This window comes from Acipenser ruthenus, chromosome 19, assembly GCF_902713425.1.
Source record: "Acipenser ruthenus chromosome 19, fAciRut3.2 maternal haplotype, whole genome shotgun sequence".
In the NCBI taxonomy this organism is placed as follows: domain Eukaryota; kingdom Metazoa; phylum Chordata; class Actinopteri; order Acipenseriformes; family Acipenseridae; genus Acipenser; species Acipenser ruthenus.
The window spans coordinates 432,680-453,579 of NC_081207.1; the positions used below are offsets into that span (position 1 = coordinate 432,680).

Here is a 20,900-nt window from a genome sequence, read left to right on the forward strand (position 1 = left end):
CTGGGTAACCAGGAAGAAAAACGCAAGTCAATCTGCGTTCTAGTTTACCATCAAACCAGCTGTGCTGAAATGTAGTTGGACATTTCAGATTTCTGTCCGCTTTTTCATTCACTTAATTAACTAGGCTCCTACAGAGGAAACAGTAACGTCCCATTTGAACTCTTTTAACAGTTGCAGAGCTGTAATGGAGTCGGTTCTGTTAACAGCAGGCCACTTCCTTTCTGTATGACCTGCTTACTCTTTCAGTTAGCTACTCGGTGCTGAATGGACGCAAAGGAACATTTTAAAACAGCGTTCTGCTCGGTCTGTTTCTCCCATAGTCGCCGGAGACTAGTGGGCCAACGGACCACTGCCCACACACTTTTTAAACAGGGGTCACTGCCTACACACTTTAAACTGGGGGTCAGTGCCCACACACTTTTTAAACGGACCACTGCCCACACACTTTTTAAACAGGGGTCAGTGCCCACTCACTTTTTAAACAGGGGTCAGTGCACACTCACTTTTTAAATGGGTCAGTGCCTACACACTTAAAACTGGGGGTCACTGTCAGTGCCCACACACTTTAAACTGGGGGTCAGTGCCCACACACTTTTTAAACAGGGGTCAGTGCCTACACACTTTTTAAACAGGGGGTCAGTGCCCACACACTTTTAACAGACAGGGCGAGAAATTTATATGCTCAGGTTTTAACAAAATCGAAATCCTGCGAACATGGAGCTCCTGTTTTAGCATCCTTGCACTGGCTGTCTGTCAAGTCCAGGATTGATGGTAAAATTCTGCTGATGACCTATAAGGCCCTAAGCGGATAGGCTCCATGCTGTATAAAACATTTAGTACACAACTATATTCCTTCATAGAATTTGCGGTCAATGGACTCTTGTGTTTTAATTATTCCAAAAACAAGGATGCATTCAATGGGTGACAGAGCATGCTGCAGTTCTGCACTGAGATTGTGGAACACTCTTCCTATGGCTGTCAAGGACTCTGAGACTTTGGGTATATAAATCACATCTTAAAACATACTTTTATACACAAGCATTTCCTAATGTTTATATCTCTGAATGTTAATGTCTGTTGTGTCTTTTTTTATGAACTATCCAGTGCTTTGTGATGTTTGTACATGAAAGGCACACCCAGAACCAACTGGTTGGAGCACTGGGACTAAAGTGCTCCAACCAGTTAACCCCGACAGATGAACTGCTCAGCAAGAAGACTCTACACGCCACACGTCCAATTAGTTCTGAAAAGGCATCACACGCAGGAGCCCAAACTGTGAGGTAAGACAGTCCAACCACGAGACCAGCATCACAAACAGTGCTCTCTATTAAAAATGCATAGCAAAAGACCACAGGAAGATCTGAGTGTTTAACAGACTTTGATGTTCACCTCAAAAGCGATGTGTTTCACACACCGGAGCTCCCAGCTAGCCTGCCCAGGTATAAGGGATCAGCGCTGGTCATGGATCCACTCTGTACTTCAGACATCGCAGGGCAGGAGAGTAGTGAAAGAGCCTTGAATAAGAGCAATCTGGTGACCCTGTCCTGCATCAGAACACCAACAGTGTCAACTCAGAGTGAGGAGAGTGTGCCATTCTCTTACACAGTTAGAAGTACACCACAGAGAATTTGCACAGTAATTCTGCACTTTTCCAGTAGTTATACTATGCATTTAACGTAGTTTACCATGGGTTGCAATGCTTTTTAATATGCTTTACAGTGCTTGCGTTTGCTTTACCATGCTTTCACTGTGCTTTATAACACTTCACTATGCTTTTACTATGGTGCACTTTTATAAGAGGTTAGACAAGCACATAGAGGCAGATTCGCCCTGGTGAACCCCATTCACAGTCTGCAAGAAGACTCAGGTTTGACACACTATAGAAAGGGGAAGCTTTTCTTTATTTTGGATTAAACTACTCTGCATAAATTTACGCTGTTGAATTCTGAGCGTGTGATTTTGTGTTTGTATCACAGGCTGGCAGCTGATCCAAAATGAAGCCCCCAAAAATTCTCGCCTTTTTTTTTTAAATTCTGTTTCTGTCAAACTATTGTTAGACACATCTGAGTCAAGCCACTGACAGACACACAGGACCTGGGTGCAGATCTGTCAAGATGCCTCCACCCCTGTAAAGCCTTTGCAGAGTCTCCCTTCCACCCCTGTAATGTACTGGAGCTGTACTCTGCAAGTGTGCAGCAATGGAAATAAGTTAATTAAATGCACGCTGACAAGGGGATTCAAAATGATGTATTGGCCATAAAATAGGCCACATAACAACTGCATGCTATATGTGAGTGCAGAATTATTACGTTTTTATTTTATTTTGCTGAACAAGAAAGCAGTACCTGTACTTCTACACTTTACAGAGGCTCCACTGCAGCAGTTAAGTATTGTGCCTTCTGTAAATATTAATACGGAAGGCAAAAGAGGGGATGGAATATTCAACAAAAAGAACATCTATTTTTAGAATGGGAAGCTTCAGTTCTATTATTCATGCCGCTGCACAGAAGGAGCTGCTGTCTTCTGTGTCTGGATAGAAACAGGCTTTCAGCAGAGACCCCTCTGATCCCTGATCCCTGATCCACAGCCAGGCTGCACCCCAGCACAGCACACTGAGGAGAGACCCCTTCACTCCCTGATCCCTGATCCACAGCCAGGCTGACACCCCCACCCACCCACCCACCCACCCAGTATCTGAAGTACATTCTGAAACAATTACAGCAAGCACTAAGAAGATGTGTTTGGGATCTGTTGCGTAAGATTGTGTTTAATTTTTAAGCACTGGGTTTCACAGTGCACAGTTTCCATTTTCAATCAGGCGCAGCCAAAGCTAACCAGACTCTGCAGAGTTCCAAGCTGACAAGTGCCTGTCATCAAACTTTCAGATGTCAGTTAAGTTCCGGTCCTGACAGTTGCATTGACTTTGCAATGGTCTGCATCTCATCTGAGCTTAGGAACCACAGTAAGCAGGGCTGAGAACAACGTCCTGCAACGCCTGCTGTGTCCGACATCAATCACTAGCACAATATTAGAGAGCAGCCTTCATACTAGATAAGAAGGGGGTTTTCTACATCTTCCTAATATTTACTTTCTGACTGGTTTAACATCCTATGGTGTATATTCTGTAGGACTATAGATCTATACTGCTTAGATCTCTATTGTCCATGCTTACTGCTTCTGAAAAGACTCCTTATGGCTGATTGTGGAGAAGTTAGGGGGTGAAGCATCTGCAGCACAGGCTTCAGGGCAGAATGCTTCCACAGTGAGCTTCAGTGCTAACATGCCCCACCTCACCTCCACACAGTCCGACTTGAGGAGTCTTTTCAGAAGCTGGAATGGTTACTGGCTAATGTAAAAGCTGCAGTGTGCCAGTTCAATCCATGCCAACGCCACTGAGCACTGACTGCATTCTTCCCCTAGGCATTCAAGCTGAATGCAGCACCACATCTTCAATCCCCAGCTCTGTGCTCCCCGCCCCTCATTGACTGGACAGGCCTCTCTCTTTCACTGGATCTGTCTTTAATGAAATAAAGAGGCTTTTACAGCGGTCCAGACATGTTATTTTTAATCCAGTGCACCCCTGCGGGACAGATCCTCACGTGTATCCAGTGTACATTCCACCTCCTAAGTGATCACGTGGCGAGCTGGATGTGAGTGAGATAATAAGGGTTGAGTGCTCGATTGCTCAGTTCCATCTATTACTCACCAACTTGAGAATCTCGTTCAATTCAATTCAGTTCCTTATTGTTTAATCAGGATTTGATCTCACTGAGCACTGCATCCCTGTTCCAATGCTGTCAGCAGCAGCAGCACCAGCTCACAGTCCAAGTCGAGTCCGTTACCAAGAATCGCACTTGAAATCCATTGTGGAGCAGCACTGCACTGCACTGCCTGTTCAAGGGGAAGTCTTGCAGATAATGGATCCATCCCCACAGGTATTCAACAAAACACCACACTCCTTTTGGGAAACTACCAAAAACTATTTTCCATTAACCCCAACCTTTGAAAGGATCCCTACGGTACAGCGTGGTAAAATCAGAGGAAAGCCTAGTAAAGCAGAGGGGTGAATCACAGTGTGGTACAACCTCGTGAAACTGCCTAACCATGATGCAGTCTGGTAAATGCCTAGTAAAACATGTTAAACAGCTGAGTTACTGTTGGGAGAATTTGAAGTGCAGGTAATGTGTTTAGAGACGTGTTAAACTTGACTTCTCTTTTCTAGTTAGGTCTATTCAAACCTTGTAGGGCCCCTGCTCTAAGTAACGGTGCATGAATATGATGGATTGTATTAATTTAGAACGACTCGTCCCAGGAGAGAGATATGAAATTATACACTTTAATAAAACATGGAGGGGAGGCATAACTTATTCATTCCTCAGTCCAAAAAAATCCTTGACTGACGACCTCGCACATTAACTTTAATTGATTTTCTTTCTGCACATTTCTTACACCTAATTATTGGTAGTGGCTGCTGGCGGTGTTTAATTATCCTATCTATAGCAAAGGTTTGGGTGTCAGGGTGACCATTGATCACCTCCCTTTGCCAGGTTCCGCGTCCAGTTATGTTAGCAGCGGCGGATCTCAGTACTATCAGTCACCTTTCACCTCTGCATCAACTCAACAGGTGCCTTCACCGTTCAGAGCTGCTGCCTTTCATTTATGTTATCTATAGCAGCACAGTTCAAATCATCAGCCTTACAAATGGATTTTCAATAATAATAATAATAATAATAATAATAATAATAATAATAATAATAGCACGGTGCCTATATGAAAACTTATAGTTATCGAGCTTTGTAATTAGACTGAACGTTTTCTTATCAGCGGATATATTATTCAGGAGATGCAGAGGCAGTGACTATAATACAGAGCGTGCCAGATGTATAAAAAATACATAAACTGAATCTCGTTGCTACTTCCAGCAATCTCTCTTATTGTCTAGGGCGTCTGCTAAGAAATAGATAATAATAGCCGGCACACTGAAGGGTTATAGACAGAACCATCGGGGGCGGGACGTTCCAAGTAGGAACCATGCATTCTAGAGCCGCTGACGGAGCCCTGCAGCTCATTCTACCGTTGTGCTCCGATCGGACTGCATTCGTTAGGGGAGCGTGTAATCAAATGGTCGGAGCAGTTCACTCTCAAATCTGAAATTGCATCTGCCAGCGATTTAACGAGTTTGCAGATTTTTGCTGCGGTGCGCGGCTGTTTCTGCAACTCAGAGTTTCCCCCAATCATCAGTAGATTGGCTTTGATTCCACGCAGCAATTCATCACTTAATCCTCCGCCCAGTATCCGATCCCCTCAAAGGCACATTTGAACTCGAGATCAAAAGCTGATTTAAAAAAACACTGACGTCAACAACTGATAAAATGCGCTAGTAGGACATTATATAAAGCTTTCAACCGGGTGGGAAATATCTATTACATGTATGACATTTGATAAACGCAAAGGACTCTTTTCTTTTCTTTTCTTTTCTTTTTAAATATCAATACGCCAACTCCCAGAGCAGTCTGTTTTGATCCTAACTGTTCTGTATCGCCAGGCTCCACATCCCCGTGCTGCCCTTCACAAATCAGTGCAATCCCTCGCTACATGTCAACGAAAAGAGGAGGGGATTCTCTCCCCGATAAACTGGAGACTCTCCTGCAGCAGCAGAACTGCGGTGAAATGCAGTAACTCCCCCCCTGAAATAAAAACTAACCCAGGAGCCCCATCACCCTTCCCAAGAGGCACGCACCGCACGCGTCTACTCAGTTCATAAAAAAGACTTTACATAAATGTCAGTTTTTGATGGATGCACCAAATAAGAGTGTGTTTTAAACACACAGAGCAAGCCCCTGCTTGGAGCAGACCCAAGAAAACGGTGATTAATGGAAAGCAATGTGCACTCAGGGTTTTTTTTTCCTCTGTTGAGAAAGCTCGTTAGGAATGTATCAAAATGCAAATGCGTTACATTTTATATGTAACGCATGTGATACACCATGTGATACACGGTGTGTGAATCAATAACCTGTGCACAGTGTGCACCGACGTCACTCACGCAACATCCCTACAGCAACGTCAATCACAGCAACATCCCTACAGCAACATCCCTACAGCAACGTCAATCACAGCAACATCCCTACAGCAACGTCAATCACAGCAACATCCCCACACCAACGTCACTTACAGAAACATCCCTACAGCAACATCCCCACACCAACATCCCTCACAGCAACATCCCCACACCAACATCCCTCACAGCAACATCCCTCACAGCAACATCCCTACAGCAACATCCCTACAGCAATATCACTCACAACAACATTCCTACAGCAACATCCCTACAGCAACATCACTCACAGCAAAATTACTCACAGCAACATCACCCACAGCAACATCACCCACCGCATTGTTTTAGTTTGTTTACAGTCATTAATCACTTCAATACTCTCAACCTGAGAGGCGTTACATAAGTACTTCAGTAGTGTAGATCCATGAGAGGTATTACATTTGAATGATTTCTCTTGTTACACTGGAAGTCTTCACCTGCAAGAATACTAGCACTGCAGACGCCTGGAGCACATCGAGAGAAATACTCAGTTATATATATATATATATATATATATATATATATATATATATATATATATATATATATATATATATATATATATCGATCTCCTTTCAGAGTCGAGACGACTTGGTGTTCCAGGCTGCTGTATTTCTTGAAATAAAAAAAGAACTGGACTTTATTATTGCTAAAGAAGACCCACATTTTAATGGCTTAAGAACGAGCTACATGGTTATCACGGAGGCCTGTAGAATTTAAGATATGTTTTTCTTTTTAAGTATTATTGTGTATGTGTCATCTTGGGTGAACGTCTTGACGTACTCGGATGTTTGTGGTATTAGTTTATTGTTTTGCATCGAGCAGTGGTGTGTGGGTGCAGCTCAATCTACTGTGTAGGAAATGAGAGGCTAAAACAAGCAGTGCAGCGCTGGCAGTAAGGGGCTAAAGTGACTGGAAAGGAAGGATGCTTCGGGGGGGGGGGGGGGGGGGGGCTGCCAAGCGGGGCTTTGCTTAAGGTGGGCCGGGAGGGTACTTTTTTAGCGGGATGATAAACTCATCTTCGTTTTAATATTAGGCTATGTCAGTATAAACAAACAGTGTGAGAATCCATTTAACACTAAATCATTGCGTTGTAATGCTGCCGGCGAATTACCACATGTTCATATACTGTAAATACTTTCTTTTTGGTAACATGTAAAGCACGCTTTTGGTGTCAAAATTATAGCCTAAAACAATTAAATTAACACTGTTTATTAACTGTCAAGATCTATGTTTAATATTGGTTTACAAGCGGTCTAAGCAACACCGCGGCAGTCGTACAGTACTGTACTGGAAGCTCCATTTTACTGTCCGATGAAGAATCGGCTACACCAGCATTACCAGATAACGACATTACATAACAAAGGTCTGTTCTCCAAAGACATGATATATCATTGATGTATAAAAGGAGGTATTATACAAAAAGAAAGCAGAACTGTAACCAGAACGACTTCAAGTAACCCAGGACTTTTGCAAAAAAAAAAAAAAAAAAACAATTTTGTTTTCTTAAATTTCTTATAAAGGGCAACATAATACATTTAACACAGTGTGCTGTTGCTCAGTGAAAATGTTATTTATTTTATTATTTTTTTCTTAGCAGACGCCTTTATCCAGGGCGACTTACAATTGTTACAAGATATCACATTATTTTTACATACAATTACCCATTTATACAGTTGGGTTTTTACTGGAGCAATCTAGGTAAAATACCTTGCTCAAAGGTACAGCAACAGTGTCCCCCCACCTGGGATTAAACCCACGACCCTCCGGTCAAGAGTCCAGAGCCCTGACCACTACTCCACACTGCTGTCCTAAATATGTTATGTAGCCATGTTAACCCCCTGGCACTAACTTCAGTACAATCCACAGCAGAGAATCTACTGTTGTCATTATACTCTAATAGAAATATATTTATTTTACTATCAGAACTGAACCCTCAGACCGGGAGCTTAAAGGGATTTCAACAAACATGCAAATCTACAACAGTCAACGTGTATCTTAATTACAAAACATCTTCAAAACGCATCTAAATATTAAAACAATCCGCGGTTTAAAAAAAAACAGTGAAGACTCGATGAAATACACCATACCCCGGTTCTGGCCAGGATGATGACGGGCTCTGTCCACCTTATGAATGGGGAGGCGGCGATTGGACTGGAGTGTGGTTCGTCCCACTGTGACGCGGTGCCTCTGCGCTCCTCCTCAGCGCTATATAAGGAAGGCGCTCGCTGCGAAGAAATCAGAACTTCAGTGGACAGCTCCCAGGTGCTGAACACACCTGCCGTGAATAACAGCGCCTAAGAAAAGCGTTCACTGCTCCACCGCTACCACGCAGCCAAAGACACACACACACACAATGCGAACCATGATATCGGGGGTCTCTTGGAAACTTTTTCTTCTGACTTTCTTCCTCCTCGATCTTGGGTCGTCTCAAGATTTCGGTCAGGCCCGGTTTATTTGTACTTCTGTGCCGGCAGATATGGACATGTGTGCGGCTACCATGCAGAACAGCGGGCCGGCGGAGGACCTGAAGACCACGGTCCTGCAGCTGAGGGAGACGGTCCTGCAGCAGAAGGAGACTATCATGAACCAAAAAGAAACGATTCGGGAGCTGACAGCCAAGCTGAGCCGATGCGAGAGTCAGAGTATAACAGACCCGGGTTCGAGGAGAAAAGAGACGGGCAAGAACACTATGGGGGATGTATCGAGGACTCCAGCAGATACGTTAAACCAGCTGAGTCAAACTTTACAGTCACTCAAACAGCGGCTAGAAAACCTGGAGGTATGTCCCCGCGGCTGTGGTTAGGCTGGTACAGAAGCGAGCGAGTTTTGTGTTGTTGTTTTATTTCTGATCTATACAGTATCGCCACTTGAGCTTCAGATACGATTAAGAGACGTATCACAATCTGCACCAATGCGTTTTAATATGTTGCATGTTTTTAGAGTTACAATCGCGTACACTGGCTCTGATGCTGTTAACTTGCACATCGCTACCATTTCCCTTTTATTTATTTATTTTTATCTCCGCGGGTATTTCAATGAACCTGCATAGTGAACCCTAGCCAGGGCATGCAGCTCAACTTAGACACAATTAGACTTCATGCAGCTCACAGCTCACAGTAAACACTCTTAGACAATAAGCGTTAAATAACTTAAGCTGGTCTTAACACTACAGCGTCCTACGTGATATACAGCGTGATTATAGGTCTAGTGAGAAACGGGAGCAAAGTGTCTTTTTCAAATCGAATTATATATATATATATATATATATATATATATATATATATATATATATATATATATATATATATATATATATATATATATATATATATATATATGAATAATTTATTTTTATATATTTACTATTGTATTTCAGCAATTCAGCAGGAACAACAATTCAGCCCAAGCTAACAACCTGAAAGATCTACTCCAGAATAAAATCGAGGATCTAGAGAAGCAGGTGCTGTCCCGTGTGAACAGCATGGAGGAAAGCAAGCCCGGGCAGAAGAACGAGACGGAGCAGAGAGTGAAGGTGGACTCCACGCTCACATCCCTGCACCACAGGATCAGCGACCTGGAGAAGGGTGAGTTTACTCTACCGTGCAATACAAAGTACAGCCCCGCTGTTTGGTTGGGGTTAGGGAAAAGCGTGTGTTTCTAATGTTTGCTGCAGCGTGTCTTGTGTGTAAGAACAACGTTTGCAAAGGGAACTGTAGCATGATTAAAGTGATGAGACTCGAAACCGTGTGTGCTGCATTCACTTCGGCGCTTGAGCGTTATGAATTTGAGATAACTGAAGGAGGCGATGTGTGAGTATACTGCCTGTTTTACATTACCGATATCGTTAAAATTAAATATTGAATGTCTTTTTTTCAAAATGGATTTTTAAAAAGTATAGTTATTTTTAATATGCCATTCAACGCGCACAAACACTCTCTTCCAGTGTCACCAATCTCCCATTGTCGCAGGAGAGAGAACTGCATTGCTTTGCATATCCCGTTCTACATTAATACATTATAAACCGTCCGCAGACCCTCGTTCGTCTTTTTTACAAGATTTTATTCATTTTTTGGTTTGCTATGATACGAGTTTTAAAAAAAATAATTCAGCTTCTATCTAATGCGGCTGATATAATAACATTCTTATCCAAATCCAGCAGCGACTCGTTTTGTAGAATGACCTCGGGAGAGTATTTCTGCCCCGTTAGCGCTTTCTGTTTCTCAAACTTCAGCAGGACGTCTAATGATGCCCATTGAAGCAGGTCTGTTCACTCCATGCCTTTAGATGATTGATTACCGTTTATAGAGCTCCTCTCGTTACAGTAAGAATCAAAGGAGAGTGTCAGAGGGGGAGAGAGAGCGTTATTCCCTCAGCACCACCCATGCGATTAATAGAGTATCGTACTGCAGAATGGGCTATTGGCGTGCGGTAAGCTTGATAAAGCATCCCACTGCTCGTTATATAACTGAGATTCAGCACACTTTGTTATTTGGTTATTTAGCAGACACCTTTATCCAAGGGACTAGGGTGTGTGAACTGTGCATCAGCTACAGAGTCATTTACAACAACGTCTCACCCGAAAGACGCAGCACAAGGAGGTTGAGTGACTTGCTCAAGGTCACAGAGTGAGTCAGTGAGTAAGCTTGGATTTGAACCGGGGACTTTCTGGTTACAAGCCCTTTTCTTTAGCCACTGGACCACAAAGCCTCCTCCACTTATGAAAGCAGATGGTATAATAAAACCACAACAACAGAGGCAACTCTAAAACATCTAGGACAGAAAATGTATGTAGACTGCATGAAAACATCAGGAAGCGTGCCAGCATCGATTATCTACAGGCGTGCTTAACCTACTCGAGCACAACATACTGATCAATATTTATAGAAATTATTATTATTATTATTATTATTATTATTATTATTATTATTATTATTATTATTATTAGCACCACATATCACAAATTTCACTGGGAAGTGCAATAACCGCAACTGTCGCTTTAATATTTATACAATTAAAATCAATTAAAAATAAATACATAAATAAAAGAACTGTGAGCAAAATAACCATGACCTTGACATTTTCTAAATGTTCTTCATGTGATTGTTGTGATGGAGACTCTTGTCAGAATGAATGTTCCGATGTATTTACGTCTTTGTCAGGTCAGAAAGAGAACCGCCCCGCCGATAAGTTCCAGCTGACGTTCCTCCTGAGGACTAACTACATGTATGCGAAGGTGAAGAAGAGCCTGCCCGAGATGTACTCCTTCACAGTGTGCATGTGGATCAAATCCAGCGCCTCCCCCGGCTTGGGCACGCCTTTCTCCTATGCAGTCCCGGGGCAAGCCAACGAGTTAGTGCTGATCGAGTGGGGAGACAACCCCATGGAGATACTTATTAACGACAAGGTGGGCTTCTTGCAGGATCTCATTGACGCAACATACGGCACACTTACAGGGGAAAACAGGGATTTGATTTCCCTCGATACGTTAATGTTTGCATTAGACAGGCTAAACTATCAGTGATATTAGACGAATCGTGCAATATTGTTATGTATGGCCCGGTTTAAATACATTGAGTACTCAGAAGGAGTCTCTAGGCTGTACGCGTTCTGTGTTTTCGTATGCTACAGAACCATATTTGAGCTTTTGGTTGTTTCTTTCTATACGCGCGTTCTAACCCCGCCCCTTCTCCCTCCCGCACAGGTGGCGAAGTTGCCGTTTGTGGTTAAAGACGGGAAGTGGCATCACATCTGCATCACCTGGACCACGCGCGATGGCGTGTGGGAGGCGTTCCAGGACGGCGTGCTACGGGGAAACGGGGAGAACCTGGCCCCCTACCATCCAATCAAGCCACAGGGAGTCCTGGTGCTGGGTCAAGAACAGGTAACCACAACCTGTCCACCTATCACATGCCAACTGTCCCTCTGGAGGCGGGACGGTCCCTCTTCTTGACTCCCATCATATCAGCAGGAACAGGAACGTCTATGATCTGTAGCAGAGCTTTCAATATTACCAAGGCCATGTCTATAAAGGCTAGCTAGCACACTGAGGTTAGGGCTGGTGGCAGGAATGCAGATAGCTGTAGCCATGGACATTTTTTATGGTGTTAGTTTTCTAATGGGATGAAGAGAGCGAGGCACTAAATCAGGATTACCCACTTCAGAAGAGCCCATTGACTTAATGGAGCCGCATCTGAAGCTCTCTCTCTCTGCCTGTCTCTCTCTCTGTCTCTCCCTCCCTCCCTCTCTATCTTTGTCTCTCTCTGTCTCTGTCTCTCCCTCCCTCTCTGTCTCTTTGTCTGTCACCATTCTTCAGAGCCAGTTACACTAATGAAAGTAAAATGAATTGATGTATTGATGAGACCAGAGCTTGTGTTAAGTGAGTAATTGAGGATGCTCATGCACACACTCCAAGAGGTTTTGTAATCATTCCTTCATTTTCCCAGGACACGCTGGGCGGAGGGTTCGACGCCACACAGGCGTTCGTGGGCGAGCTGGCTAACTTCAATATCTGGGACAGGAAGCTTTCCTCAGGCGAGATCTACAACCTGGCCACCTGCAACAGCAAAGCCCTGGTGGGGAATGTCATCTCCTGGGCCGAGAGCAACGTTGACGTCTATGGAGGCGCCACCAAGTGGACTTTTGAAGCATGCCGTCAGATCAACTGAGCTGCAGCACAAGCAGAAAGCAGGACAGCAGCATCTCTCCCGGCTTTAGTGTCCTCCTTACTTACTTTTTTTTTTTTAAATCGGGAATTCATATATATATATATATATATATATATATATATATATATATATATATATATATATATATATATATATATATATATAAATGGATTTAAGTGCAAAGAAAGATTTTTTTTTGACATAAGAAAATCACTTTTTTTTTTTGTCTTGGAAACTTGTGACTAAAGACGCCTCCTCCTTTTGAACTGTAAGCACTTCTGCTGGTGAGCGGAGTTCCAAACCGAGGGCTCTGTCAACCCTATTGGAGGAGAAGCTGGGCAGCTACACGCCTTATCCTGGACAGCTAATCAACAGCAAGGCCGGGCTTCTTCCCCTCGTTTCCTATCGATCGTGTGACAGGCAGTGTTGTGTTAGTCAGCCGTGATCACTTCTCAATTTTTTCCCCTAGGACTTGCACTGTGAATGAAATGTGAACCAGAAGACGAAAGGTTGATGCGAGGACTAAGTGAGATTGACTTGATATTAATTTGCTGACTTGCTTTTTATTAGCTTTCTGTGTTTATGCTGTAATGAAGTTTAATTGCCAACTAAGTTTAAAGCCTGGGTGCCTTGGGCTGGTACAAAAAATTCAGCACATTTGTTTTAATTTGCAAATGTTTTTTATTTTTTATTATTATTGATATTTATTAATAAATGTATTCAAAGCAACGTGTTCAAGGCCATGGTGTTTGTACTCTGTATTAGGAATGTTATCTACAAAAACAGCATGAAAGAAAAATGGAACAGCAGCAGCATCACCAGATCTGCTCGCACTGTCCTTGTGGGGTTGGTTTTTTACTGTATTGTTATATGCTCAAAGCATGGCAACACTGAAAGACTATCAAATTTAAATTTTGTAATAAAATTGTGATATATTAGCACACAGTGTCCTTCTTGTGGTTGGGGATTCGAGAGAGAATGAGAGTGAGAGAATGACAGAGGAATAAATTGAGCAGGAGTGACACAGGAATAGAGAAATGGAGGGGAAAGAAAATAATAAAAAAAAAAAGTTCCATGACAAAAGACCAGATGCATTTCAACTTGTATCAGAGGATCAAACACTTTGAGTATGAAAGCATTGCATGAAGAGACTGCAGCTCAGATACGGGAGCCAGGAGATGAAATCCAACTCAGCTTAACGATAGTGAGTGTGCGTGAGAGTGTGAGTGCGTGAGGGTGTGCATGTGTGCATGTGTGTGTGAGTGTGTGTGTGTGTGTATGGGTGTGCGTGAGTGCGTGTGTGTGTGTGTGTGTGCGTGCGAAGCAGTGTAGATTATGTTTTGTCCAGGATGTTTTTCAGACCTTTCAGAAAAACAACTACTGCAAATTCAGAATTAGTCAATTATTATTATTATTATTATTATTATTATTATTATTATTATTATTATTATTATTAAAATTCTGTTGTACATTTATTATTTATAGCAGTAGTGATATTTTTGGTGTGACCTTGACGCACATGGCCCGCAGCCTGTCTCCACAGCTGGACTCCACTCCTTCATTGAGAGGGATAATGTGCCCTGTCAATCCGAGGGACAAGCGGGAGATGCTACGACTGCCAGAAATTTAAAAAATAAATAAAGTTACAATTGAATGTAAGATGCCGCTATGAACTGCGATGCAAAAGTGATTGTGTCTGAGTTTCAGTGGGGGTTGTTTTTTGGTTATAAAAGTCTCCTTTTTGTGCTCCCCTCACACATGTGCAGACATTATAATTCCATTAACACCCTTTGATGCTTCTTGGAATGCTTCTAACAGCAAGTGCAAGAACCCAACCCAGCTCAGCGTGCACAGCCTGCATGCCACTGCCAGCAATGAGAACCGTCCGATACCAGCACAGGAAGAAGAGACCCCATTCCCATTGCGGGACCCACTGCAGGCACAGCTGCGGCTGGAGGAGGGGCCCCATTCCTCAGCCTGTCAAACTGCTGGTAGATCTACAGCAGCCGCATTGATGGGAATCCAATTCTGAGGTGTGCAAACATTAGTGCAGTCACTCAGCAGGATGCACAGCGAGCCATTAAACTGCAATAACACGGGGGGGGGGGGGGCTGTGTAACTCGGCTCTCAGCCAATGAAACCTTTCACTTCCTCAGCCTGTTCTCCTGGAAATCACCTTCTCAGTGACCTGCTATCTAATCGCTTGTACTGTAACAGCCTGCAGGTGCACAGGAAAAAAAAAAATTAATCTTCTGTATTCATGCCGCTGAAATAGATTTTTAAACACTGGTTTAGCTCTTCGTCTTCGACATGATGTAACAGGAGATTCTCCCTGGTTAAACCACAGAGATGGTGTTACTGCTTGGAGGATAATAAATGCAGATTTTGTCAGTAGATGGGGGCTGATTGGAAGCTGCACTGCTAAACAAGATACATCTATGGAAGGCTATCAGCAAGGCACGGCTGCACTGCCACTCTGTATCGTAGTAGAAATGCTTTCAGTTCAGGCTTTCTGTTCCTGCATGCTGTTTGTTAAAGCATGTTTGAAATGTAGCACATGCAGGTATATCAGATCTCCTGTATCTGCAGCAGTGAGTCCCAGCGCTCTGGTTTTCCAGGTGATTTACAACTCTCCCAGCAGGGAGAGCAGGAGGTATTCACACAGCAATAGCAGCTCCAAGCACAGCTCCACTTACCAGCAGAGGAAAGCAGCAGTGCATTCTAATCTGCACCCTAGGAGGTGCTGGATTTCCAGGGCTCGCCTTCTCTGTCCTCTTCCATTCTCTCTTGTACAGCTCCCATTTTCCGTTTCAAGACACTGCTGTCACTAACCTCTACTTCATTCCCAATATATGGATCTCTCGGTGTGATATTAATGAAACCAAATCTATAAATACCCCCAAGTCCCCAGCCCTGCACATACTGTGTTTCAACTATTACATGTTTTGAGACCTGGCCTAAATCTCTGGAGCCCATTAGAGGCTGGATCAGGAGCAGGCAGCATTCACACTGATAGTCCAGGTAACTCTTCCAACCATAAACCAATTAAAGCCCTAATTAGGCTATTAAGCCCAGAACACAGTGACACTGCAGGACCAGTCACCACGTCAGTCATTTCCGTAGTTTTATAACTGTGGTCTTCAACGCAAGTTGAAACACTATTTTTACTTGGAGCAGTAATTTGGTGTGCTGCAGAAGCCTGTACGTCTTTAAATGACTGTCAGTGCCCCTACACTGTTAAATACAGGGAGCTCAGCAAATCCCCAAGTGCTGCGGATTCAAGTGACCCATTTCCACTTTGAGAAGTCCCAGCCGGGAGCTGCCTGCTCACAATCCCAGCTGTTAATCAGGCCAGTGCTCTGAATCATGAGCCTCCTGAATCTGAGGAACGCAGTCCCTGCTGAGATCTGTGTGCTACTGGATGTATTGCAGACGACACCTCTGACGTCATCCCAACTCTGCCACTCAGCCTGGGACTCGCCGCTGATCTAATTATCCCCAAATCGAAATCAGGGCTGCACCTGGAAGGTCGTCAATAGGACCCCCCCCCCCCCCCCCCCCACCAGCTGCTGAAAATGTGAGTTTAATACCTCGTCTGCTGATGAGTTATCCAGCACTACATTTTTTTTAAAAAGCACACACACTTTTAATGTTGAGGAATAAGTGCTCCCATCCCATAAGCTTTCAAGTTAAGATAGACCCAATTGTTCTGTTGAACTTTTTATAGATCATCAAATTAACATTTTGTAGTTACTGCATCTTTACAAACACAGATCACGACTGATGTCCAAATAAAAAATGCATGAAAAAAATATATAAATAGCAAGCAGGCAGAAATCATTAGCTAAGTAATCGCTGCAGAGAGCCGGCCCAGCATCAGAGGAGCAATAACCTTTAAACACAGGACAGAAAGCATTCAGTTTAGCCTGGCGGTGTGCTTTAGTGGACAGAGCTGAGGAAGTGAAGCCTAGTGGTTAGTGCTGAGGGACTGAGAGGCAGTGTAGTTTAGTGGTTGGATACTGGGAAGTGGTGTGACCTCATGGTTTGAGATGAGGCACAAAAGAAACTGTCAAGCTGGTCATTCGAGTTTAGGAACAGGGATGCGGTGCAGCCCAATGGTGAGGAACATGAACTGGATTTAAAGTCAATGATAGCTTTGTCCTCATAGACAGTGTGTTACTTGACTTGCTTTTGCCTCCAGTTTAGTGGAGTCCTAGTTGAATTTTAGGCCATGAAATGCTCACTTTTGAGAATGAAGGTTATAGATTTTGTCCAGTCTGCAGCACATCTAAAATTCAGATTTGTAATCTTCAGGGGAAGTTTCAAAACAGTTTTGTTTCTGCATCCCCATATCCTGCATCAATCACTGCACCTCCGTCACATTATAAAGAAGGATGACGTCTTTGCCCTGGACGACCCCAGCTCTGTTTCACTGGAATCGTCTGACGCAGGTTTTTATTTGATCAACCTCTAAATGCTGAGGTTCCTGAATCCAGGGCAGGGCCCTCTGGTGGAATGTCTTACGGTTTGTGGCCCTCAATATGATGACATGAGAATGAAAATTGACTTGTTTTGCATTACATTTCTTTAGAACCCATTGGTTGTGATGGGGGGGGGGAGTCTGCAGAGAGAGGGGGAGTATGCAGAGAGGGGGGGGAGTATGCAAAGACGGGGAGTCTGCAGAGGGGGGGAGTATGCAGAGGGGGGGGGAGTATGCAGAGGGGGGGGGGTATGCAGAGAGGGGGGGGGAGTATGCAGAGAGGGGGGGGAGTATGCAGAGAGGGGGAGTCTGCAGAGGGGGGGAGTATGCAGAGAGGGGGGAGTCTGCAGAGAGGGGGGAGTATGCAGAGAGGGGGAGTCTGCAGAGGGGGGGGGAGTATGCAGAGAGGGGGGAGTCTGCAGAGAGGGGGAAGTCTGCAGAGAGGGGGGGGAGTCTGCAGAGGGGGGGAGTCTGCAGAGAGGGGGGAGTATGCAGAGAGGGGGGAGTCTGCAGAGAGGGGGGGGGGAGTGGAAGAAAATGTCAGCCATTCTCTTCCCAGCCTCCCCCTAACCTCCCCTCTCTTCCAAAAACTCCAGAACATCTGCAGACCCACACCCACACACAGGCAGGACCTACAGTAGAAATCCTGTAGATTTAGTTGTCTCATATTTTCCCATGCTCAAGCTGAATCAGAACTACACAAAGCATTTACTGTCATTAAAATGTCATGTCATTTTTCTTCCACCCCTAAAGAACACAGGTTCGGCTGCACTGCTCCAGAGAATCGGGGGAGCTGAGCTGAGGTTGGATGCTGAGGTACGGGAAGGGGCGATGGGCTACACCGGGTTCATCGGGGACCTGCCAGCTGGGGACTAGTGCATTGCAAACAGAGATCAACAACGCCTATTGTACTCCTGTAGCATCTAATTAAAAAGTGCTATTCCATGAATTCCAAACTCCAACTCAATCTCCACCGACCTTACCGGGACAGTGAACGACATGACCAAACCAACAGACAGATACAATGACACGCACACACACCCTCCCCTCCCCCACTGCACCAGTGAAAGCATTTCAACTGTGGACACTGACAGCGGGGCAGAGTGTGTATCAGGGGACCCACACATTTCCCGAATACAGTAATGTTTGTGGGGTACAGGACAGGGGTGTCTGCTCTGAAGAGCTCTGTGTTTATCCTGTCTGCTTTGTTCTTTGCAATGATTAGAGGTTACCCTAGGTCATCAGTTGTTTTCGTAACCTCTCTCTGTCCAGGCTGCCCAGTTTAATTGAGCCCCAGCTGCAACAGAACCAGCAGTCTTCCCAGTCCTTATGCAGGATCCGATACCCACCGCGGTGCCCCCCGCAGGTCGGGAAGGTTATTGCAATCATTAAAACTCACCGATCAACCCCCAGTGGGTGCAATTAGCTCAAGATTATTCCTGATTTCAAACATCTTACTGCGTAAGTGAGTGGCATCACAACACACCACGGCATTTAGAAGACACTTAATGATTATCTGCAGCCTGTTTACAGCAAGTCAGAAAGCAGAGAGAAGGAGAGACCCCCTCCCCTGGCACAGTCGATGCGGCTGCAGGAACCCGTACTGGCGACTGACCCCCTTTTCCCTGTTTGTTTAAAAGTGGTTTTAAGTGTCGGTGCTCAAGAAAGCAGCTGGACTGGCAGCTCTGAAGACCAAAGCCACAGAGCTGGAACAGCACAAGCACGGTCAATGTGAGATCCTCACCTCCACCCTGCAAAGAGCTGGAACAGCACAAGCACGGTCAATGTGAGATCCTCACCCTGCCCTGCAAAGAGCTGGAACAGCACAAGCACGGTCAGTGTGAGATCCTCACCCTGCCCTGCAAAGAGCTGGAACAGCACAAGCACGGTCAGTGTGAGATCCTCACCCTGCCCTGCAAAGAGCTGGAACAGCACAAGCACAGTCAATGTGAGATCCTCACCCTGCCCTGCAAAGAACTGGAACAGCACAAGCACGGTCAGTGTGAGATCCTCACCTCCACCCTGCAAAGAGCTGGAACAGCACAAGCACGGTCAGTGTGAGATCCTCACCTCCACCCTGCAAACAGCTGGAACAGCACAAGCACGGTCAGTGTGAGATCCTCACTTCCACCCTGCAAACAGCTGGAACAGCACAAGCACGGTCAATGTGAGATCCTCACCCCACCCTGCAAAACAAGCCTCTTTGACAGCAACTGCAATCCTATCCCGATTCCTATACTACCAGACACATGGGGGAGGAGACCACTCTCCAGATCTGAGTGACAGCCCTTTAGCTCTCTACAACTATCAGGCCACTCTTCAAAGAGGCAAAACTATTTTGTTTAACCCCTTTAATGCATATGTAATATAGAACTCTGGAATTGTAACCACGGTAAAGCTGATCACCCTCTGAGGCTTCTTCAGTGATCTGCCCTCACTCCTTACTCATTGCTCTAACATCCCATTGCCGGCTGCATTTAGTGTTCAGTGAATTTCTTCAAAACAACAAAGCTCAATTGCATCGCTGTTGGTTCAGAGTATGTGCTGATGGAATGTTACTCCAGTGCTCTCCGTGGCTTTACTTGCAAACAGCTCCGAGACGCTTGTGCAGGAGGGAGAGGGTGCAGCCCTGTTTTATTAGAACGGCCTGCTGGGTGAAAGTCAGTTCCTGGAATAGCACCTCTGCAGGCCCGGGCTACAGGAGCTGCTGCTTGAGTTTCTCTCTGAAGTGACTGAACCGAGGGATTCGTGTCTCTCCCACCCCTCACTGCCTGGGTCTGGCAGGGAGGAGAGTCCGTCTAAGCGCTTTGTAAGCGGAGGTGTTCGTCTCTGCTTCCTGCTGCTTAGCCATCTGCTCTTGGAGCACTCGGCAGTTATTTTTAAGACTCTGAAGCCGACACCCTCCAAGCTCAATTCAAATCAAATTAAAAGCATAAATAATTGGAAAAGTAGAGCTTTTAAAATAGCAATACAATTTTGCTTAACTTACCCGGTCACTGACAACCACTAGACCACACGGCTCCCCACACACTCTCAGCTCAAACCACGAGACCACACTGCCTCAGCCCCTTCCTCCCAGTCTCTCCTCTCTAACCACTAGCCCATACTGCCTTCCTCCCTGGCCCTCAGTTCTATCCACTGAGCCACATCACATCCCACCGACTGCAGGGGTTAAATGAGTCTGCCTTAGAGACCCACTCCATTCAGGATGCAGGCAGGCCTGACATATGTATTTTTTCATGTAATCATTTATTTAACACCTAAATGTATTTCGCTCTACAACGGATTCCAATATTCTATCACCTTTCCCTATCCCCAGGATGAACTGATTTTTGAGAGAAAAAAAAGGAATACAAATAAAAAATTCAATAACCACAATGAAAATCCTTGATTTCAGCTCCCCTGTGAAATCCTGGTTTGGTACAAATTACTTCCAACTCTTGTATAAAAGTATCCCAGTATTATTTGCCTAAGTAATCATGCATAGAGCGTGGCACAGAGTTCACTGCTTTCGTTGTTACCACACAATATTGAATCTGCAGCGTTCTGAAAACCTATTCCAGCTCAGCCAACCTCCAGCCCAGTAACAGAGTCACACAAACACAAGCTCTTCCATCAGTGAATATCCTTGAGAAATATCCATCAGAACTCCATCGGG

The 20,900-nt window shown here is 44.6% G+C and overlaps 1 protein-coding gene across 1 annotated transcript; it reads left to right on the top strand.

The window, feature by feature from the left end:
* Positions 1 to 8,318: 8,318 nt before the first annotated feature.
* On the top strand, positions 8,319 to 13,700 carry LOC117424341 (neuronal pentraxin-1-like). The gene is made up of 5 exons (XM_034040582.3): positions 8,319 to 8,876; positions 9,474 to 9,681; positions 11,257 to 11,501; positions 11,799 to 11,978; positions 12,541 to 13,700. The coding sequence occupies exons 1-5, from the start codon at positions 8,451 to 8,453 to the stop codon at positions 12,760 to 12,762; spliced, it is 1,281 nt and encodes a 426-aa protein (XP_033896473.3). The 5' UTR covers positions 8,319 to 8,450; the 3' UTR covers positions 12,763 to 13,700.
* The last annotated feature ends 7,200 nt before the right edge of the window (positions 13,701 to 20,900 follow it).

Bases quoted from the DNA above. Each gene is read 5' to 3' on its own strand.
- LOC117424341 (XM_034040582.3), top strand. From the start codon at position 8,451: ATGCGAACCATGATATCGGGGGTCTCTTGGAAACTTTTTCTTCTGACT. The intron at 9,682-11,256 runs GTGAGTTTACTC...CGTCTTTGTCAG, and splicing joins GATCAGCGACCTGGAGAAGG to GTCAGAAAGAGAACCGCCCC. The intron at 11,502-11,798 runs GTGGGCTTCTTG...CCTCCCGCACAG, and splicing joins AGATACTTATTAACGACAAG to GTGGCGAAGTTGCCGTTTGT.